The sequence below is a fragment of the Suricata suricatta genome, chromosome 17 (genome assembly GCF_006229205.1).
Source record: "Suricata suricatta isolate VVHF042 chromosome 17, meerkat_22Aug2017_6uvM2_HiC, whole genome shotgun sequence".
In the NCBI taxonomy this organism is placed as follows: Eukaryota; Metazoa; Chordata; class Mammalia; order Carnivora; family Herpestidae; genus Suricata; species Suricata suricatta.
Genome location: NC_043716.1, coordinates 19,640,538 through 19,663,452, shown reverse-complemented (window position 1 = coordinate 19,663,452; position 22,915 = coordinate 19,640,538). Strand labels below are relative to the sequence as shown.

At 48.3% G+C, this 22,915-nt stretch overlaps 1 protein-coding gene across 1 annotated transcript in view; it reads left to right on the top strand.

The window, feature by feature from the left end:
* The window catches only part of ASIC2 (acid sensing ion channel subunit 2), a 989,591-nt gene that overhangs the window by 904,630 nt on the left and 62,046 nt on the right, over positions 1-22,915 (top strand). Inside the window, exons 2-3 of the mRNA XM_029928684.1 lie at positions 156-306; positions 22,533-22,660. Coding sequence (XP_029784544.1) covers positions 156-306; positions 22,533-22,660 — 279 coding nt within the window. The remainder of the gene's footprint in view (positions 1-155; positions 307-22,532; positions 22,661-22,915) is intronic.

Here is a 22,915-nt window from a genome sequence, read left to right as displayed (position 1 = left end):
CAGACCATTAGCCACAATGAAGAATCATCGGTCCCTAAGAGGGCTTGATTGTGACGGGCTGTGGGGACTCTGGCCTGATGTTGCACTTCTCGGGTCTCACCAATCTCTAGTCTGAAGTCACTCACATGCTTCTCTCCCTCTCATCTCTCCCCCAGGTGTTTACAAAATATGGGAAGTGTTACATGTTTAACTCAGGCGAGGATGGCAAACCTCTGCTCACCACGGTCAAGGGCGGGACAGGCAACGGGCTGGAGATCATGCTGGACATTCAGCAAGATGAGTACCTGCCCATCTGGGGAGAGACAGGTGAGCTGGGCATAGCGACCTGGGTTGTGGGTGATGGTGGATGGGTACAGGACTTTCAAAGCCTGGTTTGCTTCAGGTGAGCTGTCTTGACCTGTGCTATGAGGGACTACACTCTGTGGGAGGGAGGGAGCAGGCAGGAGGGCATGAAAACATACTAATGAAGGGTAAGGATGTCCCTGTGTGGACTGTGATGCTGTGGGTTTCCTCAGATTTCAGGGGGGGGGGGCAGATGATAGGAACACTGGAAAAGGAAGGCAGGGAGGCTGAGGGGGGTGTTGGGAAGGAGGCATGGAGGAAGGTATGATGGGGCAACTGGGCAGCTTGATCTCAGGAGAAGAGGAAGACATGAAGACAGGGACCAGCCATCTTTCTCTCCCAGTCATATTGACCATCCCATCCCTGGATAGCTGGAGGCCCAGCAGAGAGAACAGCAGGGTCCTCCTGCCAGATGAAGGTGGATGAGCTTGTAGGGTCAGAAAGCCAAAGGGCATGGACTCAGGTCCCTGGCACCATGCTTGCATGAGCCCCTGGTGGGGCGGGGGGGGGCATGTGTACAGTCCTCAGAGCTATTTCTTGTACTTGTTTATTCATTTGTTTATTCAGCAAACTATTCATTAGCCATGTATGCTGTGTCAGGCTTTGCACCACAGGAAGGACATTAAGTTGAAAACAGACCAGGTCCTTGATCACACAACCTTGGAGGAGACACACGATTACAGTCCAGTGTGACATGAGTGTACCCAGGCCAGTAGACAGCGTCCCCTTCCTGAGGGGAGGGTGATCAGGGATAGCATGACAGTGCCCCGGGCATCTGTGCAGAGTCTTGGGGGCACCTGGGTGGCTCAGTTGTTTGAGCGTCTGACTTGGGCTCAGGTCATGATCTCACGGCTCATGAGTTCGAGCCCAGTGTCGGGCTCTGTGCTGACAGCTCAGAGCCTGGGGCCTGCCTCAGATTCTGTCTCCCGCTCTCTCTGCCCCTCCCCCACTCACGCTCTGTCTCTCTCTGTCTCTCAGAAATAAACATTAATACATATATATACATATATATATATATTTGAACAGAGTCTTGGCATTACCCTGGATTATACAGGTGGGTCCTCGCAAGAGTGGTACAGGAAGGTCAGACAGAGAAGAAGGTGAGAGAAGCAGAGATCAGAGTGATGAAGCCAAGAAGTCTAAGGATGCCAGAGGCTTCTAGAACTCCCCCAGATGGAGAAAGTGAAGAGGTGCACAGGAGAGGGGCATGGTTGCAAACTAGGCCCAAACTAAGAGTAATGCTGTGTTTGGAGGCTTAACAGGGAGGAGTGGGTAGGGGGTCACAGGTGAGCCTGGGGAAGCGCCCCATGGAAAGGATGAGGGGAGAGAAGATTCCAGCAGGAAGGAGGCCCTGCCTGGGCCCTTAGATTGGAGCTGAGGTGGGTGGAGGCCAAGCAGCCCAGCCCCCACCTCTTGCCACTCCCACCCGTGATTCCTGAGGCCTGGCCCTCACTGTGCCCGGGCCTTCCAGGCCTCTGAAGGGAACCAGGCCTTCTACCCCAGGGGAGGACCTAGTGCAGACTCCGAGTTGCCCCCACCACCTCTCTTTCCCTCCCATGTCTGTCGCCTGCGCACCCTGTGGGGAGAAAGGTGAGCACAGCCATTTCCCTCACAGTGTGGTTAGCCCTCCTGTGTCTGCAGCTGAGAAGCAAAATGGCCCCCACACACATCACCCCAGCAGTGCCTTCTGGTGGCTCACCTCAGGCTCCAGGCCATCTGCTGCTTGCCAAGGAGACGCTTAGTTGGCCCTCATCCACTTTTCTAAACTCAGTACCCCTGCCCTCCAGCTAACAGAGGGAGGTCTGGGTTCATGCATAGCCTGACATGCCTGGGAGCCGACCGGCAGAGCCTGGCTTTCCAGAACAACCATGGGGATCTGTAGACAGCCCTGAGCCCTAGGACCTTGGTCTTGATCCCCAGGAAGAGGTCTGCCTTGCAGACACTGGGACATATTTGTTTAATGAGCCACCTGTGGAAAAGGAGAGAAAGGAAGCAATAAAACTGAGTCCTGGAAACCTCACAGCCGCAGCCTGACTGGAGGTTAGTTATACCTTTGCACAGTAATGTTGGATTTCCTGCCCTGTTGCCTCGGTTTGGCAAAAGCAAATGTGTACACACACACTCACACTCACAACGCCAGGCACCCATCACAGACACTTTCACACAGCACAGCCCACCGTGGGGTCAGCTTGGGTCTGAGCACCAGCTGCTGATAGAATGGGCTCCCACCACAGGGCCTACCCCAGGGGGTCTGTGCTCTGCCTCCGGCAGACATGGATGGAAAGAGCAGGAAAGCTCTGAGACCACTTATTCCAGCCAATCCCCTTGTTCCTTGGTGAAGGGAGAACTGAGGCCCAACAGGAAATGATGGATGTACTGGACATCGTGCAGTAAATTCATGGCCGAGCCAGGGCTGCACTGACCCAAGCTAACCACCAGTTAGCCCCGGTGGACCATAATCATGATGGAGGACCTGCTGTGTGCCTAACACCGTGCAGGGCATGGTCAGGGACACAGAAGATACCAGAGCCCCTTCCTTTCAGAGGCTTATCCTCTCATTAGGCAGCCACACTGGCACACAGAATGCACAAGAGGACAGCCTCACCCCTACTGGCGGCTTGAGCTCTCTCTCAGTGACCCACCGGCACTTCTCACTTAAACCACTGCCTCTGAGGCTGTGGGAAGGAGGCTCATGAAGAAGGAAGGCTTTAGAGCAAGGGCTGGGGCTGGCAGAAATCAGTAAGAGGAGAGACTCATCGGGGCTATCGCATAGAATTTTCCGCAGTGGTAGAAATGCCCTCTATCTGCACCATCCAATTCAGTAGCCACAACTGAGTATTTGAAATGTGGCTCATGGGAATGAGGAACTGATGGTCAGAGTCCTTACTTCCAGGCTTCCTTGTTTCAGGCTGAGACATCATTGAGTGATGAGCACCTGTTGGAGACTCTGGTTGCCTCAAAGCTGCTTGTTTCCTGGGCTGGTGAGGAGTGAGCCTCGGGTGGTTAGGAGTGAGGGTACACACCTGCTGAAGGGTGAGGGGAGGACTCTGGCAGGTGGCAGGGGAGGGATGCTTGTCCATGGGCCCACCTGAGGAGGCATGGCCACATCTTGCTGCTTGGCGTTTGCTCCAAAGGAATGTGGTCAAGACTAGTCCCCCCGTGGTCCTCAGGAGGAAGGCTGCCTTCTGGACTCTCCAAGCCCTGTGGCCCACAGATGCTGTCTGACTTTCTTGGCATTCCTTTCTCCTCACAATTCCCAAGTCTTTATTGGAGTATCTGGGTGGTGATGGAGAAGAAAGGAATTAAAATATGGCTGTGAGGAAGTAGCCACAGACAGCTTGATGATGGGTAGTGTAGTAGGGCAGGAAAGTGATGCTATAGAGTCAGACCCAAGATGAAATCCCCAGCTTTTCCTTTGCTAGCCATGTGACTGAAGACAAGTGAATGCATCTCAGTTTCCTCATTTGTAAAATAGAGATCAATAACACAAGTAAGCCCATGGACATCACAGAATGGCTGTAGGAAGCATATGAGAGCTCTCTGCAGATTGTAGACAGTAGAAGGGTAATAATGATGACCACGGGGGAATTGTCAATCTGTCCTGGGCCAGAGCCTCTTCCAACCCTGTAACATGGGTGGGTCCTGAAGCAGCTCAACATTTGGAAATCTCATTCTGCTCAAAGCAGAGTCTCTCCCACACCCTTGCCTTGCCATGTGGACAGTTCATCTCAGAGTTTTAAGGAAGTAGGGACACCTGGATGGCTCAGTAGGTTAAAAGTCTGAGTCTTGATTTCAATTTAGGTAATGATCCCAGTTTGTGGGTTGGAGCCCTGCACCAGGCTTTGTGCTGACATCACAGAGCCTACTTGAGATTCTCTCTCTCCCTCTCTCTGCCCCTCCTTTGCTCTCTATCTCTATCTCTCACTTCCTCTCTCTCTCTCTCTTTCTCTCTCTCTCTCTCTCTCTCTCTCTCTCTCAAGAATAAATAATAAACCTTAAAAAAAAAAAAAAAAGGAAACCTAAGGAAGCAGTGAAGGAACCACTCTTCTGGATGTAATTCTGGCTGACTGGAAAGACCTCTGGCACCTGAGTGAATCTGAAAAAGGCACCCCCTTGGAGTGGACCCAGCCCATAGGGCTCATGCTTAGCAAATAGAGATGACTATGAAAATTATCAAAAAGTACCCTTTCTTCCAGGCTGATAATGCACCACACCAAGGTGCCCTCTTGGCCAAATATTCTTCTGCAGGGCACCCAGGGAATATACCATCTTAAAGAAAGCAGGCTTGGGACACCTGGGTCTGATTTCAGCTCAAGTCATGATCTTACATTTTGTGAGTTTGAGTCCCATATTAGGCTCACTGCTGTCAGCACAGAGCCTGCTTCAGATCCTCTGTCCCCCTCTCTCTCTGCTCATCCACCACTCACGCTCTCTATCAAAATTAAACATTTTTTAAGAAAGAAAAAGAGAGAAAAGGAAAGGAAAAAAAGAAAAGAAAGGAAAGGAAGGAAGGAGGAAAGAAAGAAAGAAAAGAAAAGAAAGAAAGAAAGAAACAGGGAGGGAGGAAAGAAGAAAATAAAGAAAGCAAGCTCTGTCACACATGGACCTAGACCATATGGACTCTCTGGAATGTCAAGATTGGGGATATTATGTGTTACAGAAAAACAAGGATCTGGGCACGCTGCTTACACGAAGTTAAATGCGTTTATCCATTGCTTTAATGTACTACATCATGAATCTCCAAGAAAGTAATATTGTACACAGCCCTTATTTCCCAAACGCCTTTGACCATGGAAACCTTTTTCATGGAGGAGCTCACAAAATAGAAAAGGGATAGGAAAACTGTCCTAGCCCGTAGAAGTGCAGATTTCATGGCCAGCATTTTCTAAAGGAAATTAAATTGAAGGCAGGTGGGAGGTTGTTAAAAATGAAACTCGGTGTAGATGCCTCTGAGTAACTTCAAAGATAAAAGAAATAGGCAGCGGGTTATCTAGGTTGCACATGAGAGAAACCAAATTCAAACAAGCTTAGGCATAAAAGGAATTGTATTGCCCCTGGAATCCAAGGCAAGCTTCAACAACCAAACAGCAGGAGAGCAAGGATGCAGCGTCAGAAACAACTAGAAACAAGGACCGGGGCCCCCTCTGGTCTCTCCTTCTCTCACCTCTCTTCTCTCTGAGTCGCCTTATCCTCTCTCACTACAGACAGGTCTTTTCCACATGTATATATTTTTTCACACGTGGCTGCCAATAGTTTTATATCTTACACATCCTATCACCAGCATGAGACTGCTCTGAGTCTCTCCCCAGTGTCCTATTTTTAAAAAAGAAAGAAAGAAAGATGAAACAAGGAAGGGAATCATTGACCCATTCAGGGGCCCATGCCTGGACCAATCAGCGTTGACAAGGGGAGTGAGTTAACGGAAGGACCCAAGAGCCCTGAGGAAGCTGGGTGGATGGCATCAGGGTGAGGAGTTCCCAAGAAAGAGTCCCATGAAGGGTCGTGCTGGGGCAGGGAGGACTGAGGGCAAGGGTTGGGGATGGGCTATCTCTGAGGAAACCAGAATCTGTGTACAGGAAGCTCTCAAATGAACTCAAGTTCTAGACAGCTCAAACATTGGAAAGACTCACGTAGGGCCCCTCTCTTTCTCATCTCCTTCTAGCCTTCATTCACCCCCCTACAAAATACACTTTTTATTGAATATAGTCGGCCTTGATTTCCCCAAATCCTAGTATGGTAGAAGAATGAACCCGATATTGTAATTTTGAACAAAGGAATTATTTTGAGAGTCTGTGCTCTAATAGAGGTAAATATCTGGTTCCTTATTATCTACCACCAGCCCCATTGCCTCCTACTCTGCCCCCTTGTTCACTTGGCTCTGGCCACACTGGCTTCCCTGGGACACCTTGAACACTCCAGGAACACTCTTGTTTGAAGGAATCTGCATTCTCCACTCCTTCTCCTAGGACTCTCTTCACTCAGACCCACATGGCCAATTGCCTCGCCTCTGTCAAGTCTTTGCTCAGATATCACTGTCTCAATGAGGGCCACCCTGCCCACTCACCCCACTCGTCACCCCTGTTTATCTGCTCTGCTTGTCCTTTTCTCCATGACATGTGTCCCCTTAAAATACACCATGTGATTTATTATTTTTTTCTTATCTATCCCCTTTCCCTAAAACACATGGTCCAAAGGTCAGGGATTTTGGACTGTCTGGCTCACTGATGTCTACCAGAGCAATAAATATTTGTTAATATATATGCTGATAGAGGGGGGGAAATGTTATAACTGTGCACACCAATGGGACCAGGGCAAGAGAGAAACAGGCCTTAATGAGTGGTTGCTATGTGCCATGAACTTTCTATCCCACAAATTCTCTCAGCCACCCTACTAACAAGGTGTTACAATCCCCACTGAAGGATGAAGAAACTGGGGCTCAGAGGGGTTGAGAAGCTTCCCAGGAACACACATCTCATTAAGTGGCTGAACCAAGCCAAAAAGCCACATATGAACTGAAAAGCAATTCTCTTTTCACTACATGCCTTTAATGTTAAAAATGTGATTGCAAAGAGCACTGCCATGAAAATAGCTCAGGAAAAAAATGGTTCAGGTGACACCTCTGAAGAGAGAATGGCATGTAATGATAGGTCTGTTAAACTTCTCCTTTTCTATCCCCCTCTTTTTTTTCAATAGCAGAATCCTTGAATTGAACAAAAGCTTTAGCACAGCCCCAGTATATAAAACAGATAAAGATAGAGTTTCTCTGGCTCTCTTGGAAAAGGGGACCTCAATGGGATTGCCCCATGCTTATTATGGCCATTCCTGAGAAACCCTAGGGCTCCAAGGAGCCCAGTTTGAAAAGCATTGGATGGAAGATGGATGCAGCCAGGATGAAAAATGGTCTGTTGGTTCTGCAGCCGTGTACATCCCAAAGACCAACTCCAAACATCTGCCTCCCTTCTCCCCAGTGGTGAAAGGAGCTCTTGATATGTCTGCTGAACTCCAGAACCTCAGAGAAGTTGACAGTCTAGATTCCTGGTTGAACGTGGTGGATTGAACATAAGTGTTTCTAGAGGCTCCCTCCGCACACCCCTCATAAATGACAATCATGCATTTTTTTTAAAGTATAAACCCACAATGACAGAGAAGATGGGAAAGAAGACAACAGTCAATGTCAGTAAGTTTTTGGAAGATGGAAGGTGGATGGTAATTAACTTGGTGTGTGGCAGACAAGGTCTACACTGAGAAGCCAGCTAAAGCCATACAGCAGTCAACACAGAACCTCCAGGAAAGGTCAGGAATGGCGGCATGGACGCTGCTGAAGACAGGGATGAGAGGTGGGGCTAAAACTAGGAGGATTAGTTAAAAGTCTGTAAAAAGGGCTCTTAAGTCTCTCAGATGCCTTCCCATGGCCCAGAGCAGCTAGCCAAGTACCTCTCCCCAGTCCAGCACAGGACGAGATGAAACAGCCTAGTGCTGGGTGCGGGGAAACCAGGCAACGCTGAGACATGTGTAAAGTACCCTACAGAAACCAAGGGGATGAGGTGAAGTTCTGCTTACTGAGTAGTGAGACCCCTAGCCACACTAAGCTACCCCACCAACCCCAAACAGAAGTCTGGGACTAAAATCCCTTTCGGGAGAGACTGACAGGCTCAAGAGAAAAGATCCACAGAGAATGTCAGTCAGGAGTCCCCAGATACAACACCCTGGTTAGATTTCCCCAGAACGAAGTCCCTTAATAAGTCTTCCAACTCCCAGGAATGACTGTGCAGCTTTTAAGTAGCTCGTACTTAGCAGTGGACAGCCAGAAAGCCAGGCTTTGGTGGGGGAAGCCACTAAGAGGAACCAACACCAGCCAAACAAAAAAGAAACCTCTAGGAAAGAGAGCCAGAGCAGAGCTTGGGTTCAAATCCCAGCTATTCAAGTTCCCAGCTGTGTGACCTTGGGCAAGTTACATAACCTCTCTGAGCCTCAGTTCCATTACTTCAAAATAAAACTAATATTGGAGGCATCTGGGGGGCTCTGTCAGTTAATTGACCTCAGCTCAGGTCTTGATCTCAGGGTTATCAGCTCAAGCCTCACATGGGGCTCCATTCTAGGCATGAAGCCTACTTAAAATATATATATATATACACACATACATATATATACACATACATATATACATACATATATATATACACACACATATATATATATATATATATAATTTATCTACCTTGCAAGGTTGTTGGGAAGATTGAAATGAGTTAACATGTTAGAAATACTTAGAAAAGTGTCTGAAAAATATTGAGCACTATGTAAGTGTTTGATAAATATAAAATAAATGCAGGGAGCAGAAGGAAACATCAAACCACTTTTAAAAAATTCTCAGGAAATGAGAGAAAATATTGTATCCATAAACACAAGCCATTAAAATAGGATGCTATTAAAAAATAACATGCAAAGATGTTTAACTGATAGAAATTAAAATATATTTTAAAAAATAAAAGGGTTGGAATTGAGGAAATCTCCTGAAAAATAAAACAGACAAACAGATGGAAAATGGGAGAGAGAAATATATGACAACGAGAGGGTAAATCCAGGAAGTCCAACATGCTACTACCAGGAGTTCTAGAATAACAAACCAGAGAGAATGGGGAAGAGGACCTTGCCAGAGAAGCAAGAGAAGTTCCCGACTGAAGCACGTGATTTTCCGTAGCTAGAGAATGCGCCGAGTCCTGTCTGCAGTAAGTGGAGAAAAAAATCAGACCAAGATGCACCCTCATGGAGATAAAGAGAAAACCTTAAAAGTTTCTGGAGAGGAAAAACAAATCATGTACGTAAGATTTAGAATCGGAATGACCTGGGACTTATCAGCAGATGCAATTGAAGACACTGGGCAGAGAGAGGGAGTGATGAGAAATCTTTCTTTTCTAATAAATTTTCTACCCAGCAGGCTACAACTGAAGTATGAGGGTAGAATTTGGTTTCAAATATATTCCAGATACATATATCATACATATATCATATATATCATAATTAATATATAAATTACACTTGTATGTTCATCCAGTAAAACCTTGGATTGTGAGTAACTTGTTCTGCAAGTGTTCCACAAGATGGGAAAACATCTCTAATACGTTTTTTTAGTGTTTTATTTATTTTTGAGAGAGAGAAACAGCATGAGCAGGAAAGGGTCAGAAAGAGAGGGAGACACAGAATCCGAAGCAGGCTCCAGGCTGCTAGCTGTTGGCACAGAGCCCAATGCGGGGTTTGAACCCACGAACCAGGAGATCATGACCTGAGCCAAAGCCAACGCTCAACTGACTGAGCCACCCAGGCGCCCCTAATATGTTTTAACTTGATAAACGAGCAATGTCTTGCAATACAGAGTAGGATGTGATGCCAAATGTAACAGGATCGCAACTGAGCCAACGATTCTTGAAATTTGCCTTGATATATACAAGTGCTTTGGATTACAGGCATGTTTCCAAAAACAAATTATGCTCATAAACCCAGGTTTTACATATAATTAATATATAAAATATACATTAATATATAAAATATACTTTTTTGGTGAGAACATTTAATTCTACTCTCTTAGCAGATTTCCATGATCGGATACAGTGTCAACAACTTTAGTGACCGTGTCATATATTACATCTCTGACCGTATTCATCTTGGAAATTTGTAGCCTCTGCCTATTTCCTCCACCCCTACCCCTGTTCTCTTTTCTCTTCTGTTTCTAAGAGTTTGATTTTTTTTCTTTTCTTGCCATTTCTGTGAAAGAAAGAAAAACAGGAAAAACCAAAGACTTTCACAAGAAAAAGATCAAAATCATTATATACTACGAGGCTGGGGTGTGGGCAGTATTTACCTAATTCTGTAAAAGCTGGAGGCTGGCTTAGCCAAAATGTCAAGTAACTCTACCGGCAGAGGGAAGGAAAGGAAATGCAGCAGGCCACCTCATGGAAAAGTCCACATCCTAATTTGGTAGATAATACTGAAAAGTTTTTAAAACCAAGAGATATCTTTGAGGCAATTGATGTCCGTGGAAAAATGAAGGTAAATATGAGAAGAAACAGCTCAAGCAGTTGAAAGCAGTTGTCACTGAGAACTGGGGCTCAGGGGTTGGAGAGAGGGGGAGCCCAAAACTTCTGTTTTTTATTAAAAGCCTTGCGGTATCATTTGGATTTTTAAATTATGTACATATATTGCTTTGATAAAAATTAAAAATAAATGTAAAATAATCATCACTTCTCCGCATAGCTAGAAGGCCTACACAGCTATCAAGGGTAGCACATTTCCTATCTTCCATCACAAATGGGACATGGCAGGAGTGGATGCTGATGGTTGCCATGGTTTCTCTGACATCTCTGCTCCCAGGAAGCACTCTTGTCATGGCCCCTGGTGCTGAGGACCTTCCCAGGAGGAGAGGCTCCGGCCTGAGTCCTGAGAGTCTAGGACACAGGGACACGCATCAGCCAGCTGGGACTCTGGGTTCGCTCTCAGAGTGGCCTTTGCGCTGGATGGGGTGGGGACGGGGGCTTCCCACAGGTGCCAAGGACTCAGGAGAAATGAGGTCACCAGTCAGAAGCACCACTGGAGGCAAGCATCCATTAAGCAGCCAGAGCCTGACTTTTATCACTCTGAAAAGACCTTCTTAATGCACATGCTAAGTGCTGTGGGGAAAACATATGTCAGAAGTCCCAGCCAGGCACGCAGCGGTCTGAGGGCAAAATCTAGTCGAAACAGACCCACCTCAGAGCTCATGTCCTCTTATTCAGTAAACTGCCAAGACCCTCAGGGATACAGATGAACAGCCCAGTCCAGATTTTCGAGGAGTTCACAATCCAGGTGCTATCTCCAGAGGTCCTATTATGTACTATATGGAAATGCATTGATCCAACAGCACTCACATAAAGCGCCTGCAGAGTGCCAGGCTTCTGCAATCTGGGAAGGCATGTAAACAATTAAATGTCATGAAATGCTCCTAAGGATAGAAGGAGCCAATGATGGGTTCCAGAAGGGAGGAAAAGGGCATGTCAGAAGAGGCTTCGGAGAGAAGGTGACCTTTGGCACTCACCCCAGGCCTGGGAGTTAGAGAGGATGTGTGTCATGAGCAGGTGAGAAGTCAAACAGAGGAAGGGAAGTCCAGAGTGAAAGCCAAGGACATCCAGGGTGTCCTGGGGTATCTGGATCTAACGCTGAGACCAGGAGCTGGACAGGGAGGCAGAGGCCAGACCACCACTGTCTGGTATGTTCTGTGAACACATCAGCGTTCTCCTGTGAGTCCTTCTACCCAAGGTGTGGTCATCCAGCCAGCGACACCAGCATCTCTTCGGAGCTTGTCAGAAATGCAGAATCTCAGAGCCCACCCCAAATCTGCATCATAAAAGCATCCCTGGCTGATTCAAGTTCTAGTATGAGAAGCTCTGATCTAGACCACTGATTCCCACCCTTTGGAAGTATGACGATGCCTTCTTAACAACCAGATACTTCTCAGACGTCACCCCCCATGAACGCTATTGTGCGTTTTAGATCCACTGATTGAGAAAATATTCAATAACAAAAACTCATTCATGCTTTGAGTGACATTGACTCCTGTAATTACATCACAATCTATATATGTGATCTGTTCAGCAATCTGGTTGTACCTAGCTTCCGCCACCAGCGCGTGCAAACAGAATTTTTTAAAGTAGAATCTTAATCATCCACCAACCTTCCCTTTAATTTTGGAAACATTGCACTCCCTGATGGCTTTTCAAGGTGTCTCTTGCACGCACGTGTCTCCTGGTTGCCCACCCAGACTCTTCAGCCTTCTTGGCAAATAATTTATAATCTCTGAGCCTGAATCCACTAGGGAAGCTCGTTATTTAAAGAATCTTTGGAATAAATCTTTCTGCAATGAGACTAGACCCAACTCCACACTGGCGTTTTCACTAATGTATGTTTTATAAATATTCTATTTGACAGGAATGTGTCAGGTGAAGCCCCTCTTCTCTGTTGCATATCTAAGACCCAACATTAACCCCTCCTTCCCCAACATGGACACATCACTCTACAGTATATCTATGCCTTCTCTCCTCGGATCCCCTACACTCTTATGACATAGAGCAGTTCTAGTCATTTAACAGATAACCCATTTAGCAGATGTGGTAAGTAAACAAGTCTCTGAGATGCTGAGTGGCTTTCCCATGGCTAAGAAGTATTGGGACTAGCACTTGAATCATACCTCTGATTTGGTCCTTGGTTCCTTCCACCAAGAGTTAGTGTTCCTGAATACTGCAAACAGGAAAAGAGAAGAACACTTGGTTCAACTGAGGGGAACATTTTTGCCAAAGCACGTCTTGGTCATCTTTGAGGCACTGAAGGAAGGGGCTGGGGTTTGCAGGCTTCGCCAAACTGTTGTGGCCACTTGGTAATGAGCTGGTAGTGAGGACCCCATACCTCACGCTGCTGCCCTGAACAGACATCATTGCAGTCCATCCAGCTTGGGGACACAGTGCTGATTTTTCTGCTCCAGAGCTGCTCTAGCCTCAAAATGCCACCTGTGAGCAATGGAGCATGAGCATGCCCGTCTCCATGCTGGGTTCGGATTTGCTCACCTAGGCATGCTGCATAACTGGGCCTGCCAGGGAGGGATGGGCAGGGAGCACGAGACACTCTTGGCCTGATTTTAGCCAGGCAGCAAGTCAAGGTTTCTTTAGAGAACAGCCTCCTCTGACTTGTGAATGCTGGGTGGCCATGTTTTTTTTTTTCAAATCTAGTTTTCAAGAAATTAAAATGAGATGCATTGAGGTCAGGAGATTTGTGCATGATCCCCAGCTCACAGAATTTCGTGCTAAAAGGAACCTAAGGGATTAGTGCCCTTTTGATTTAAGCTAGAGGAAACGAAGGCTCAGAGAGGCAATATAACTTGCCTGAGGTCACACAGCTATTAAGTGGTGGGGCTGGGAGTCAGATCTAGGGCTCTATGAATTCAAAGCCTATGCTTTTCTTGAGACCCTCCCCAGCTCCCCTTTCCAGGCCCCGCCTTGGCCTCCTTTGATTCCTCTGTGCATGCCAGAATGAAGATGGAGGAAGGAACCAAGATGGCTCCTCTAGGTGACCACCCAAACAGTGTTTGGCAGAGCCTTCCCACCAGGGCTCTCAAGGGCTAGGGCTAGGACCTCAGTCCCTACCATTGTCACTGTCCCACACAGTGAGCTTTCCCCTGAACTCTGAGATGAGAGAACACAGGCTGCCGAACCCAGTGTAAATTAAACTACTCTACCTTCCTTCCCTATACAGCTTAAAACCTTACTGGCTTGTCACTTGGGACCATTGCTTCCTCGAGCCTACTGACAAAGGGCAGAGGAGGTGAGAAGTCAAGACACCTGCTCCTGGGCTCTGCCAGGCCACCACTCGCCATGTAGCCATTGACCACTCTTTTCTCTGTGAGCCTCAATTTTCTCACCTGAAAGATGAAAAGTTAGTTAGATGAAAACAGTGTCAAGGACTCTCTTTAGCTTCAGAATTCCATGAATCATAGACCCTGGGCCAGTCCTTCACTTTCTCTGGGCTTTGGTTTCTTTACCTCTAAAATGAATATAATGTAAAAAAATTATAATTTTATGTATATTTATTTATATTTATACACATGGGGATATTGATGCCTGTCTCGGGACAGCTGGAAGGATCTAGCAAGGGAAGTTTGTGAAGACCACAAAGCTTACCTTACATGTGCCAATGTTGTTGTTTCCATGTACTGTAGGGATTCAAAGCTGAGTGGCTCAGAGTCCTGGCCTGTAGGATCTCAAGGGGAACTACTCAATGAGGAATGTGAATGGTGACACCAGAAAGGCACAATATCTGAGCGAGGACAGGTATAGGAGGGCAAAGAGCAGAGCCTTGGAGACTGACCACCAGGATTTGATGCTGGATTTGTTGGCCGTGACTACAGCAAGCTGACCGCTCTGAGCCTTTTTTTTTTTTCTGTAAAATATTTGTTTTCTCATCTATAGTAAGCCTGCCTCTTGGGGTGACCGTAAGGAGTAATAGTGATCATCTGGCCTCTGACCACATCCCTGTTGCTCTTAGACTAGGCAGAGTGCACATCTGTCACAGGGCTTCTGCACCTACTGTTCCCTCTGCCCTGAATGCTTGTCCTGGGTCACCCTATGACCCACCTGCTCACTTCAGTCGGGTTCCCTGTGCAAACACCATCACCCTGAAAAGCCCTGTCCTGCCTCTCATCTTGAAGAGTCACTCTCGCCCTGCCCAACCTCTCTCACTGTCCTCTCCCCTGCCTCTCCCCCCAGCACTTGTCATTGCTGCCCCGATGCTGCATGTGTCCCTGTCTGTTGCCTGCCCCACCCCAAATGTGAGCTCCATGGGGACACAGGCCCTGCTCAGATCACTGCCGCACCCCTCACAGTTGGCCTGTGGCACGTGTCCCCAGTGGGCATCCAGGACATTACTGTCCAGTGAATGAGAGGATGCATGTGGCAAGTGCCCAGGGCCCTCAGGAAGGCCAGGACTTTCTCTGTTTCTGTGAACTGCAAAGCAGCATTTCAGGAACTGCTTCCGGGAAGCAAGAGGAGATAAGAGCAATTTCAGAGATAGTCTCCCTCTCTCCCTCCTATCCCTGTCCCATCTCTGTGTCTGTCTCTCTCCCTCACACACACACACACACACACACACACACATACACACACACATCACCAGTCTGAGAGAACTGCAGGACCAAGTCCCAGCATCCAGTCAACAGTAGCAGCCAGACAAGCCCCTGGGAGGTTGGGGTGACCCAGTGGATTGACGAGACTGGCCCCTTTGCTGCCTGGCTCAAGCATGGACCTGGGCACTCCAAGCCTCTCTTCCTGATCACCCACAATAGTGAGGCCCAAAGGATGAGTCTCATTCCCAATGGCTAAGCGACTGTGATGGCATGGGCAGCAGAAGCAGGCAGACAGCAGCCACACAAGATAGTAACACCAGCTGGGTCCCTTCAGTGGGGAGTCACAGGCGGTCTCTGCTGCCCCCATCTAGCTTAAGTCCCTACACAGCTGTCACCTGTCTCTTACTCACCACCCACCACCTTGAGACTGGAGAAGAGGGTCCTGAACTTGCTCAGCAGGGCTGATGTGGACCCAGGTGGGCCAAAAGCTCACCAGGAGACTGAGAAAAATGCACCACCCTATTGGCATCTCTGTGTCTCAGCTGCAATATGAGAAGGTGGGACTCTGTCTCAGACATCAGCTGTGCTGTTTGGTTCACTTCTACAAACATGTATGACAACTACTATGTGCCGAACATTATGCATATACACATAAATAAAACATTGACCCTGTCCCCAAGGGTCTCCTAGTCTTAGTGGAGACAGAGAGTTACATGAAAAGGGCAAGACATTCAATGGAGGAGGCCTTCCAGGAGGCGGTGACAGCAAAGCTAGGTGGAGTCAACCAGTTGAAGGGAAGAAAGAGGGCCAGTCTAGATGCAGGGAGCCGCATGAGGAAGGAGGAGTAGGAAAGAGCAGCTGACCCCGTTGGGTTTTGTAGAAAGCCAGAAACATGGAATGATGATGATGATAGCACTTGGCGAGCTTTTCTTTATCACCAGACTGTGCAAAGGGCTTTCTATGCATTGTCAAAAGTCCTATGAAGATGGATCCATTATTATGTCCATACCCATTCTGCAAATTTTGCAGGAAAAAGAGGCCCCAAGAGATTGAATAACTTGCCGAAGATCACAGAGCTGGACTTGACTTTACCCTGCCTGACCTCAGAGGCCCAAACATTTAACCAACTGTCCTAGGCTCTCTCTGGCTCTGACTCACCAAATAGAAGAGCCATGTGTCCACCTGTCTTAGAACACCCAGCTCACTCCCTGGGGAAAAGGGTTCTCTACTCTGGGTGCAAGCTCAACTCACCTTGTCTCCCCCCAGTGTCTGAATACCATGAAGGCTACTGGCGGTCCCGTGGAGGACAGGGAGAGGATCCTGAGCCCCTGTGCACAGAAGCCTCTCTAGGCTCGGCACCTTCCTGGGTGCACCTCTGCTAGCAAAGCCTCCAGAAATGAAGACACACTGGGGTTACTGCTATCGGGGAAGGTTAGCGTGGTGGAGGTCACGCTATTTATCTTCAGATCCTTGTCAAGTGGAAGAAGGGTTAGAGCTGGGAGCAGGGGTAGGTCTGTAAACAGGCAGTTTTCAACTCAGTATAAGGATGAGCTTTGAGAACCGTGGACCGTCCCATAGGCAGGAGGTCTCCTGTGCTCAAACACAATGGCTATCATCAGTGCACGGTGCTGCACAGGTGCCTCTTGTCGTCCTTCAGAGTTTGGGTGACAGCCTCTGGGAGCTCCACCAGTGAGCACCCACACCCACAGAAGGGCAATACAAGGAAAGATGAATGAAGGACTATCTACAAAGGTATGGGCAAGGCTTAGGGAAGGAAATATGGGTGGAGCATTGTCCTGGGCCTCGGAGCAGGACAGCCACTACTTTGCCTAGGAAAAGCAGAAAAAGAGCTGGCATTGAACTCAGAGAAAGAGAAATAGAGAACTTCCCTTAGCCCCCCAACCCAGAGCTGTGGCTTGCTAAGCTGTCATACGCTAACTCGCAGTAACTCTAGCACATAGACTTAAGAGACTGAAGACCCCTCTCTCCTCCAGTTTCCTGCTGATCCACCACTGGCAAACCCAACTAGAAACCAGAGGGCAAGGGAGCCCATCAGGTCAGTCTATACAAATTCAGCTCCCAGGGCAAAGAGTAGAGTGCGGAGGACTGGCCAGGGGACAGACAGAAGCTATCCTCCACTGTGAGCCCCCACCCCCGTGGCTTCCTGCCTCCTCCCACCCTCTCCCTTCCAACTAGCAATCCTCGTCACTGTTATAAAGTCAGCTCCAGCCAACACAGATTGCTTTGTATCAGCACATCCCTGCCTTAGCCTAGAAAATTCCTCCGGCTTTACAGAAAATCTTCCCTTCCTACTTCCCTCGTGTTTATTTCCTCAGCATGCTTCCTGTAATTTGCAAAGATTAAAGATTTAAGCTTCTTTTATTGCGATGTACTTTCCCAGCCCCATTATGCATTCTGCCCATTGCTTCCCAGTCTCCTCCCGCAGAGGTTCCAAAGCCTTTCTGCACACATAGAAAACGCTCTACAGGTAGACCTCACCTTGGGCGGGCCACGGCCGTGCTTCTGAAAGGCGCTACAGTATTCCGGCTTCTGCAGGGTGAACGTGCTTTACTGCCTTACTCCTGATTTCAACATTATCTTTCCTGTTTGGTCGCAATTAACAAGGGCTGCTAACACCGTGGAGTGTAGTGACTCCCCCTTTCTCTGTGCTCTCTCACGCTTTCTGTCTCTCGGGGGACTTTGAATCCTGGTGTTCATGATGTGTAAACCAATCCTTCACTGCACTAGGGGTCTGCACTCTTTGAAGCAGCTCAGTGTTGAATCATTTGGTGATGAGGACACTATTAGCCTGTGAATGATTCTGTCAGCCTGGTTTACTGTCAGGGCCAGCTCCTTCCGTGTGCAACGCATGCAGTCACACAGGTCCCTGTGCTCAGAGGGGCCACACTCTGTGTAAGGCTCTGCAATGGCTGCCTTGAAATTCTTAATACTTTTTAAGTAAGGGGCCCCCATTTTCATTTTTCCCTAGGACCCAAAAATTGCATGGGTGGTCCCAGTTACTGTTATTGTTACACCTGCTCCCATGGTTGTTGCTCTGGTTTTATGTGCAGCCCACCTGCATCTCGGCGGGAGAGACCTCTGAGCCCTGTGACATGGACAGGCAGCATCTGATGCCGGCATTTCCCTGTGTCCAGCCAGACCCTGAGCAGATTCCCAGCTGCCGAAGGGCAAGAAAAGGTGGACTCGGCAGAGGACACTTCCCCACTATTTGCTTCATTCACAATTACTGAGCTCCACTCCATTCCAGGCACTGTGCTGGGGGGCTTTAGGGAACAGGTGATGAAAGAGGTACCCCCTTTATCCACCCCCCCAATCAGAAACCGAGAACTATGGGGGGGCCTGGGTGGCTCATTCCACTAAGGGTCCGACTCGATTTCAGCTCAGGTCATGACCTCATGGTTCATGAGACTGAGCCCTGCATTGGGCTCTGCGCTGACAGTGTGGAGACTGCTTGGAATTCTCTCTCCATCTCTCTGCTCCTCTCCACACACACACCCCCTCAAAATAAAATAAAATTTTAAGAAAAAACTTAAAAAGATAAAAAAGAAACCCAGAGCTATGAACCAGGGCATCTGCTCATGGAAATAAACCACACCTCTAGTGAGGTAGAGTTTTTAATTGGAAATCAGTAGACCTGACTTCTAGCCCCTGCTCTCCTTGACTTGCTCTGTGACCTTGGGCAAATCGCTTCCCCTCTCTGGACTAGATCACTACTTGCCCAAATGTGTTTGGCCTCAGATAACCTATAGCCAAATCTCTGGAATTGCAGATACCTGCGCTCCACCCCAGAGTGGCCGGATGAGAATTTCTAGGAGTGGGTCCCCAAAGTCATCACCCTCGGGGGCACAGGATCTGAGCCTTTGGCTCTAACAGCCTATATTTGATCATTTCAGCTCTTCATTAGGTCTTCATAATGCACTGATGGCATCCATGTCCAGACAGGAAACATAAGAGACTGCGGGTGGGTATGGGGCAGAGACTAGAGGGGACTGTTCACTAATCATACTGGAGAATAACCCACAGAGAGCTGAGGGCAGGACCCTGAAGGAAGAGAAACAAACTATCTGGGAATAAGTAGTGCTTTGGGGAAGCAGGGCCAGAGAGGGTCTGGGAGTCCGGTCCCATATTTCTGGGCTGGCCAGAAATATGTACAGTGCTGCTGCCCAGAGCCCCCACCCCCAAATCACCCAAGGCCTCTGACCGGAGACCCGCCCAGGAGCACCTGCTAAGGAAAGCCGAGGGATGTCATCCTTGTGGTCCCTGACACTCTGAGGCGTCTGGGGTCTGCTCACAGTCCACATTCTACAGCTGCACTGCCCACTGAGGTTGCCAGTAGCCGCGTGTGGCTATTTCAAGTTGTTAATTAATTAAATTTAAACTCAATTAAAAATAAATAAAGCAAGCTGAAAAGGTAAATATGTGAGGTGATAGATGTTGTTAATTAATTTGATGGGGGTTAACTTTTTCAAAATGTGTACATGTGTCAAATCATCACATTGTATATTTCATCTCACAATTTGTCAATTATACCTCAGTAAAGCTGGGGAGAATTAAAGAGTTAATTAATTAAAAGTTCACTTCCTCGGTTGCACTTGTCACACTTGATGTGACTAGCAGCTACTATGTTGAATAGCACGGATTCTAGAACATTCCATCTGGGTAGAAAGTTCTCTACAGAGAGTGGAAACCTTATCCATCACTCTCTTTCTGTGCCCATCCTGTCGCTAGATATTTGCAACAATATGAAGTTATTTAGGAACGTACTCTGCCTCAGCCCCTGCTGCTTCTGGAATAAACTCCCCTTCCAAATCCCAGCCTAGCCTGATTGGCCTTGGGCGGCTCTCACAAGGCAGGCATGCCTGGCCTGTCTGCTTTGCCCATTACTAAAGCATTTCTGACAGAAAGGCTTCACTTTTCATTTTCTCTCCATAAGCCAAGGGACCCCTCCTTTGAGCCTGTCTTACCGGCTCTAAGGTTTTCTAAGCTCAGTTATACATCAGGCACGCAGCTTCGGAGAGCTTCCAGAAAACAAGTTTCGGCATGTCTCCCATTCTGCCCCCCACAGCCACTGAACATGAGCTCAGTTCATCCAAACACAGGCAAACCCTTGATCCCAGCATCACACCATGGGTTCCTTCCCCTTCTGAGCCTGTTCTTTGGGCTCCTGATCTCTCTCCAACCCCTCCCTTGGGTAGGCTCACACCTTCTGCCCTCCGGGTCCGTCCTTCTTCTCCTGCATTCTTCCTTCTTGAAGCACCTGTGGGCCCACCCACCTGCTAGGCCTTGGGCACTGGGAGGAGCAAGGGACACAAGCATCCTGGGATACTCAGGCAGCAGTCTGCATGGACAGTCTGAGTAAAGAGATAACAGAACACTTGACTGCTGGAGGGAAGGGAGGTGTGTTTGTGGATTGCCTGGGATCCTCTCCGGTTCCACCAAATCATGACATAATCTCCTTCTGCCTAAACCCCAGGTCAGCCACTGGCTTCCAAGTCTGGACTCTGCATCCCCTGCCTGTCCTTCCCACTGATCCTTGTGTTCCTACGAAGCCCTTCTTCCCGTGTACCCCTACCTTGGAATTCTTGCCCAGCTCCTGCCCCCTCCCCTGCGCCATCACTGGCCCCCAGGCTGTCTGTGAGTCCTGCCCATTCCCGTGCCTGGATCCCACCCTTCCTTCATCACGGTATTCATCCACAGACTGTAGCCCCAGTGCTAACACCTTCCTCTCTCCCCGACCTCAACTTCCATTTCTCCCTCACGCCTTCTTCCCTCATTCCTACATTTACCCATCTTCTCCCCATTCTCTTTCTTTATTTTTTTAAGTTCATTTCTTATTTTGACAGAGAAGGGGCAGAAAGAAAGAGAGAGAGAGAATCTCAAGCAGGCTTTGTACTGTCAGCACAGAGCCCAACATGGGGCTTGAACTCACAAACCATGAGATCATGACCTGAGCTGAGATCAAGAGTCAGATGCTCAACTGACTGAGCCACCCAGGTGTCCCTCCATTCCCTTCAATTAGAACACTCCTTGATTTGGACTCCAGATTGGCCTTTCCCATCAATAACTGAGTGAGGTTTGAATCACAAATCTCTTACTCAATCAGCAGCCCTTCCCTGAGTGCCTGCTATCTGCCTGTCTCTGTGCAGGACCTTTGAGGTCCAGGGAGATAACACAGAGCTGGCTTCAAGACACTCCAGCCTGGTGGAAGAGACTGTCAGATAAAGGATTATTATACACGATGTGACAGACATATGTAAATAAAGAATACAACCAAGCAAGAGAAGGGTTTGCTTTGGGTGGGGTTGGGGGCTGAATCTCCAGTGATGAGTAGGAAGATTGGTCGGGTAGACAAGGTTGAAAGGCTTTCCAGCAAAAGGAAATGCATGTGCACCCATGCAGAGCAGAGCAACAACCAATCTGGGCAGCCCTGAAGGGTTGGACCACATGGTGCCGTGAAGCAGGAGCTGCCCAGAGCAAGGCTGGAACAGGAGCCGGTTACGGAGGCTGGGCTCCTTATCATCACAGGAGAGAGCTGTGCAGGTCTGCATTTTGGAAAGCTCATTCTGCAAGCTGTTTGGAAAGAGTAAGACAGAGGAGACCCAGTAAAGGGTCCTCCACCAATTTTGAACATTATAAGATGAGCCAGGCTTTGCTATCTCATCCCCTTCCACAACCCCTGCCACCTCCCACTGCCAGGGGCCATTTTTCTTGCCAAATTAAAAAGAGGTTGAAGTTTCTCTACAGGTTGCCTATCTCCTGAAGCTCCAAGCTGTGGGCTCCTTAGCATACAAGCAAGTCTGTGTTTTTATTTCTACTGCAGTGTCATCTTATTTTCCTCCTCCTGATCCCCTCACCTTCAGCTCATGGCCAAGTAGAGAAGCTAGTGAACAAAATAAAGGTGACTGACTCACTTCATAATCTCATTTTATAGTTTTGGAGACCGAAGCAAAAAGTTGGCCTAATTGGCCTGAATTAGCTCCTATCACAGATTCCACAAACAGTGACCTCAAGCAACACAGACTTGTTGTGTCACAGTCATGGAGCCTGGAAGTCCAAAACGTATCTCACTGGGCTAAAATCTGGTGCTGGCAGGGTTACATTCCTTGGGGGGCATCCTGGGGAAAATCCATCCCCCTGCCTTATCTAGTTTCTAGCAGCTGCCTGCATCCATCGGCTTGTGACTCCTCCCTCTATGTCCAAAGCCAGCAGTATGCTTTCTTCGGTTCTCTGACTCTTACCCTCCTGCCTCTCTCACGAGGACCCTCGTGATGACACTGGGTCACTCGGATAATCTAGGATAACCTTCCTATCTCCAGGTCCCTAACTTTATTACATCTGCAGGGTCCCTTCTGCCATGCAAGATGACGTCTTCCCAGTTTCAGGGATGAGGATACGGACGTCTTTTGCAGGCCATTATGCTGCCCACCATGTGGCCTTAATCTTCTCATTCTTTGGGCTTCTCAATCCCAAGACTCCGTGAGCACCTGCTGTCACTGACCCATGCCTCTGTCTGTCTTTGTTCTTTCAGAGGAAACGACGTTTGAAGCAGGAGTGAAAGTTCAGATCCACAGTCAGTCTGAGCCGCCTTTCATCCAAGAGCTGGGCTTTGGGGTGGCTCCAGGATTCCAGACTTTTGTGGCCACCCAGGAGCAGAGGGTAAGTTCCTGGGATCCCTGGACCAGTTGTCCTGGGCCCACGCCAGCCACTTGCCGCTCCATGAAGGGGGGAAGTGGCACCCCCACTACCAGAGGCTTTGAGCCTTCAGGAGGCCTGAGTAGGACTGGGTCCCAGAGAGGGGTTCATCTGGAAATTGTGGAACGGTGTTGGCTAACCTCTGTAACCCAATTCTCCTATACCACCTGTCGGTTCCTAAAATTGGGTGTGAGAGAAACCCAGCTTACTTTTCTTTTT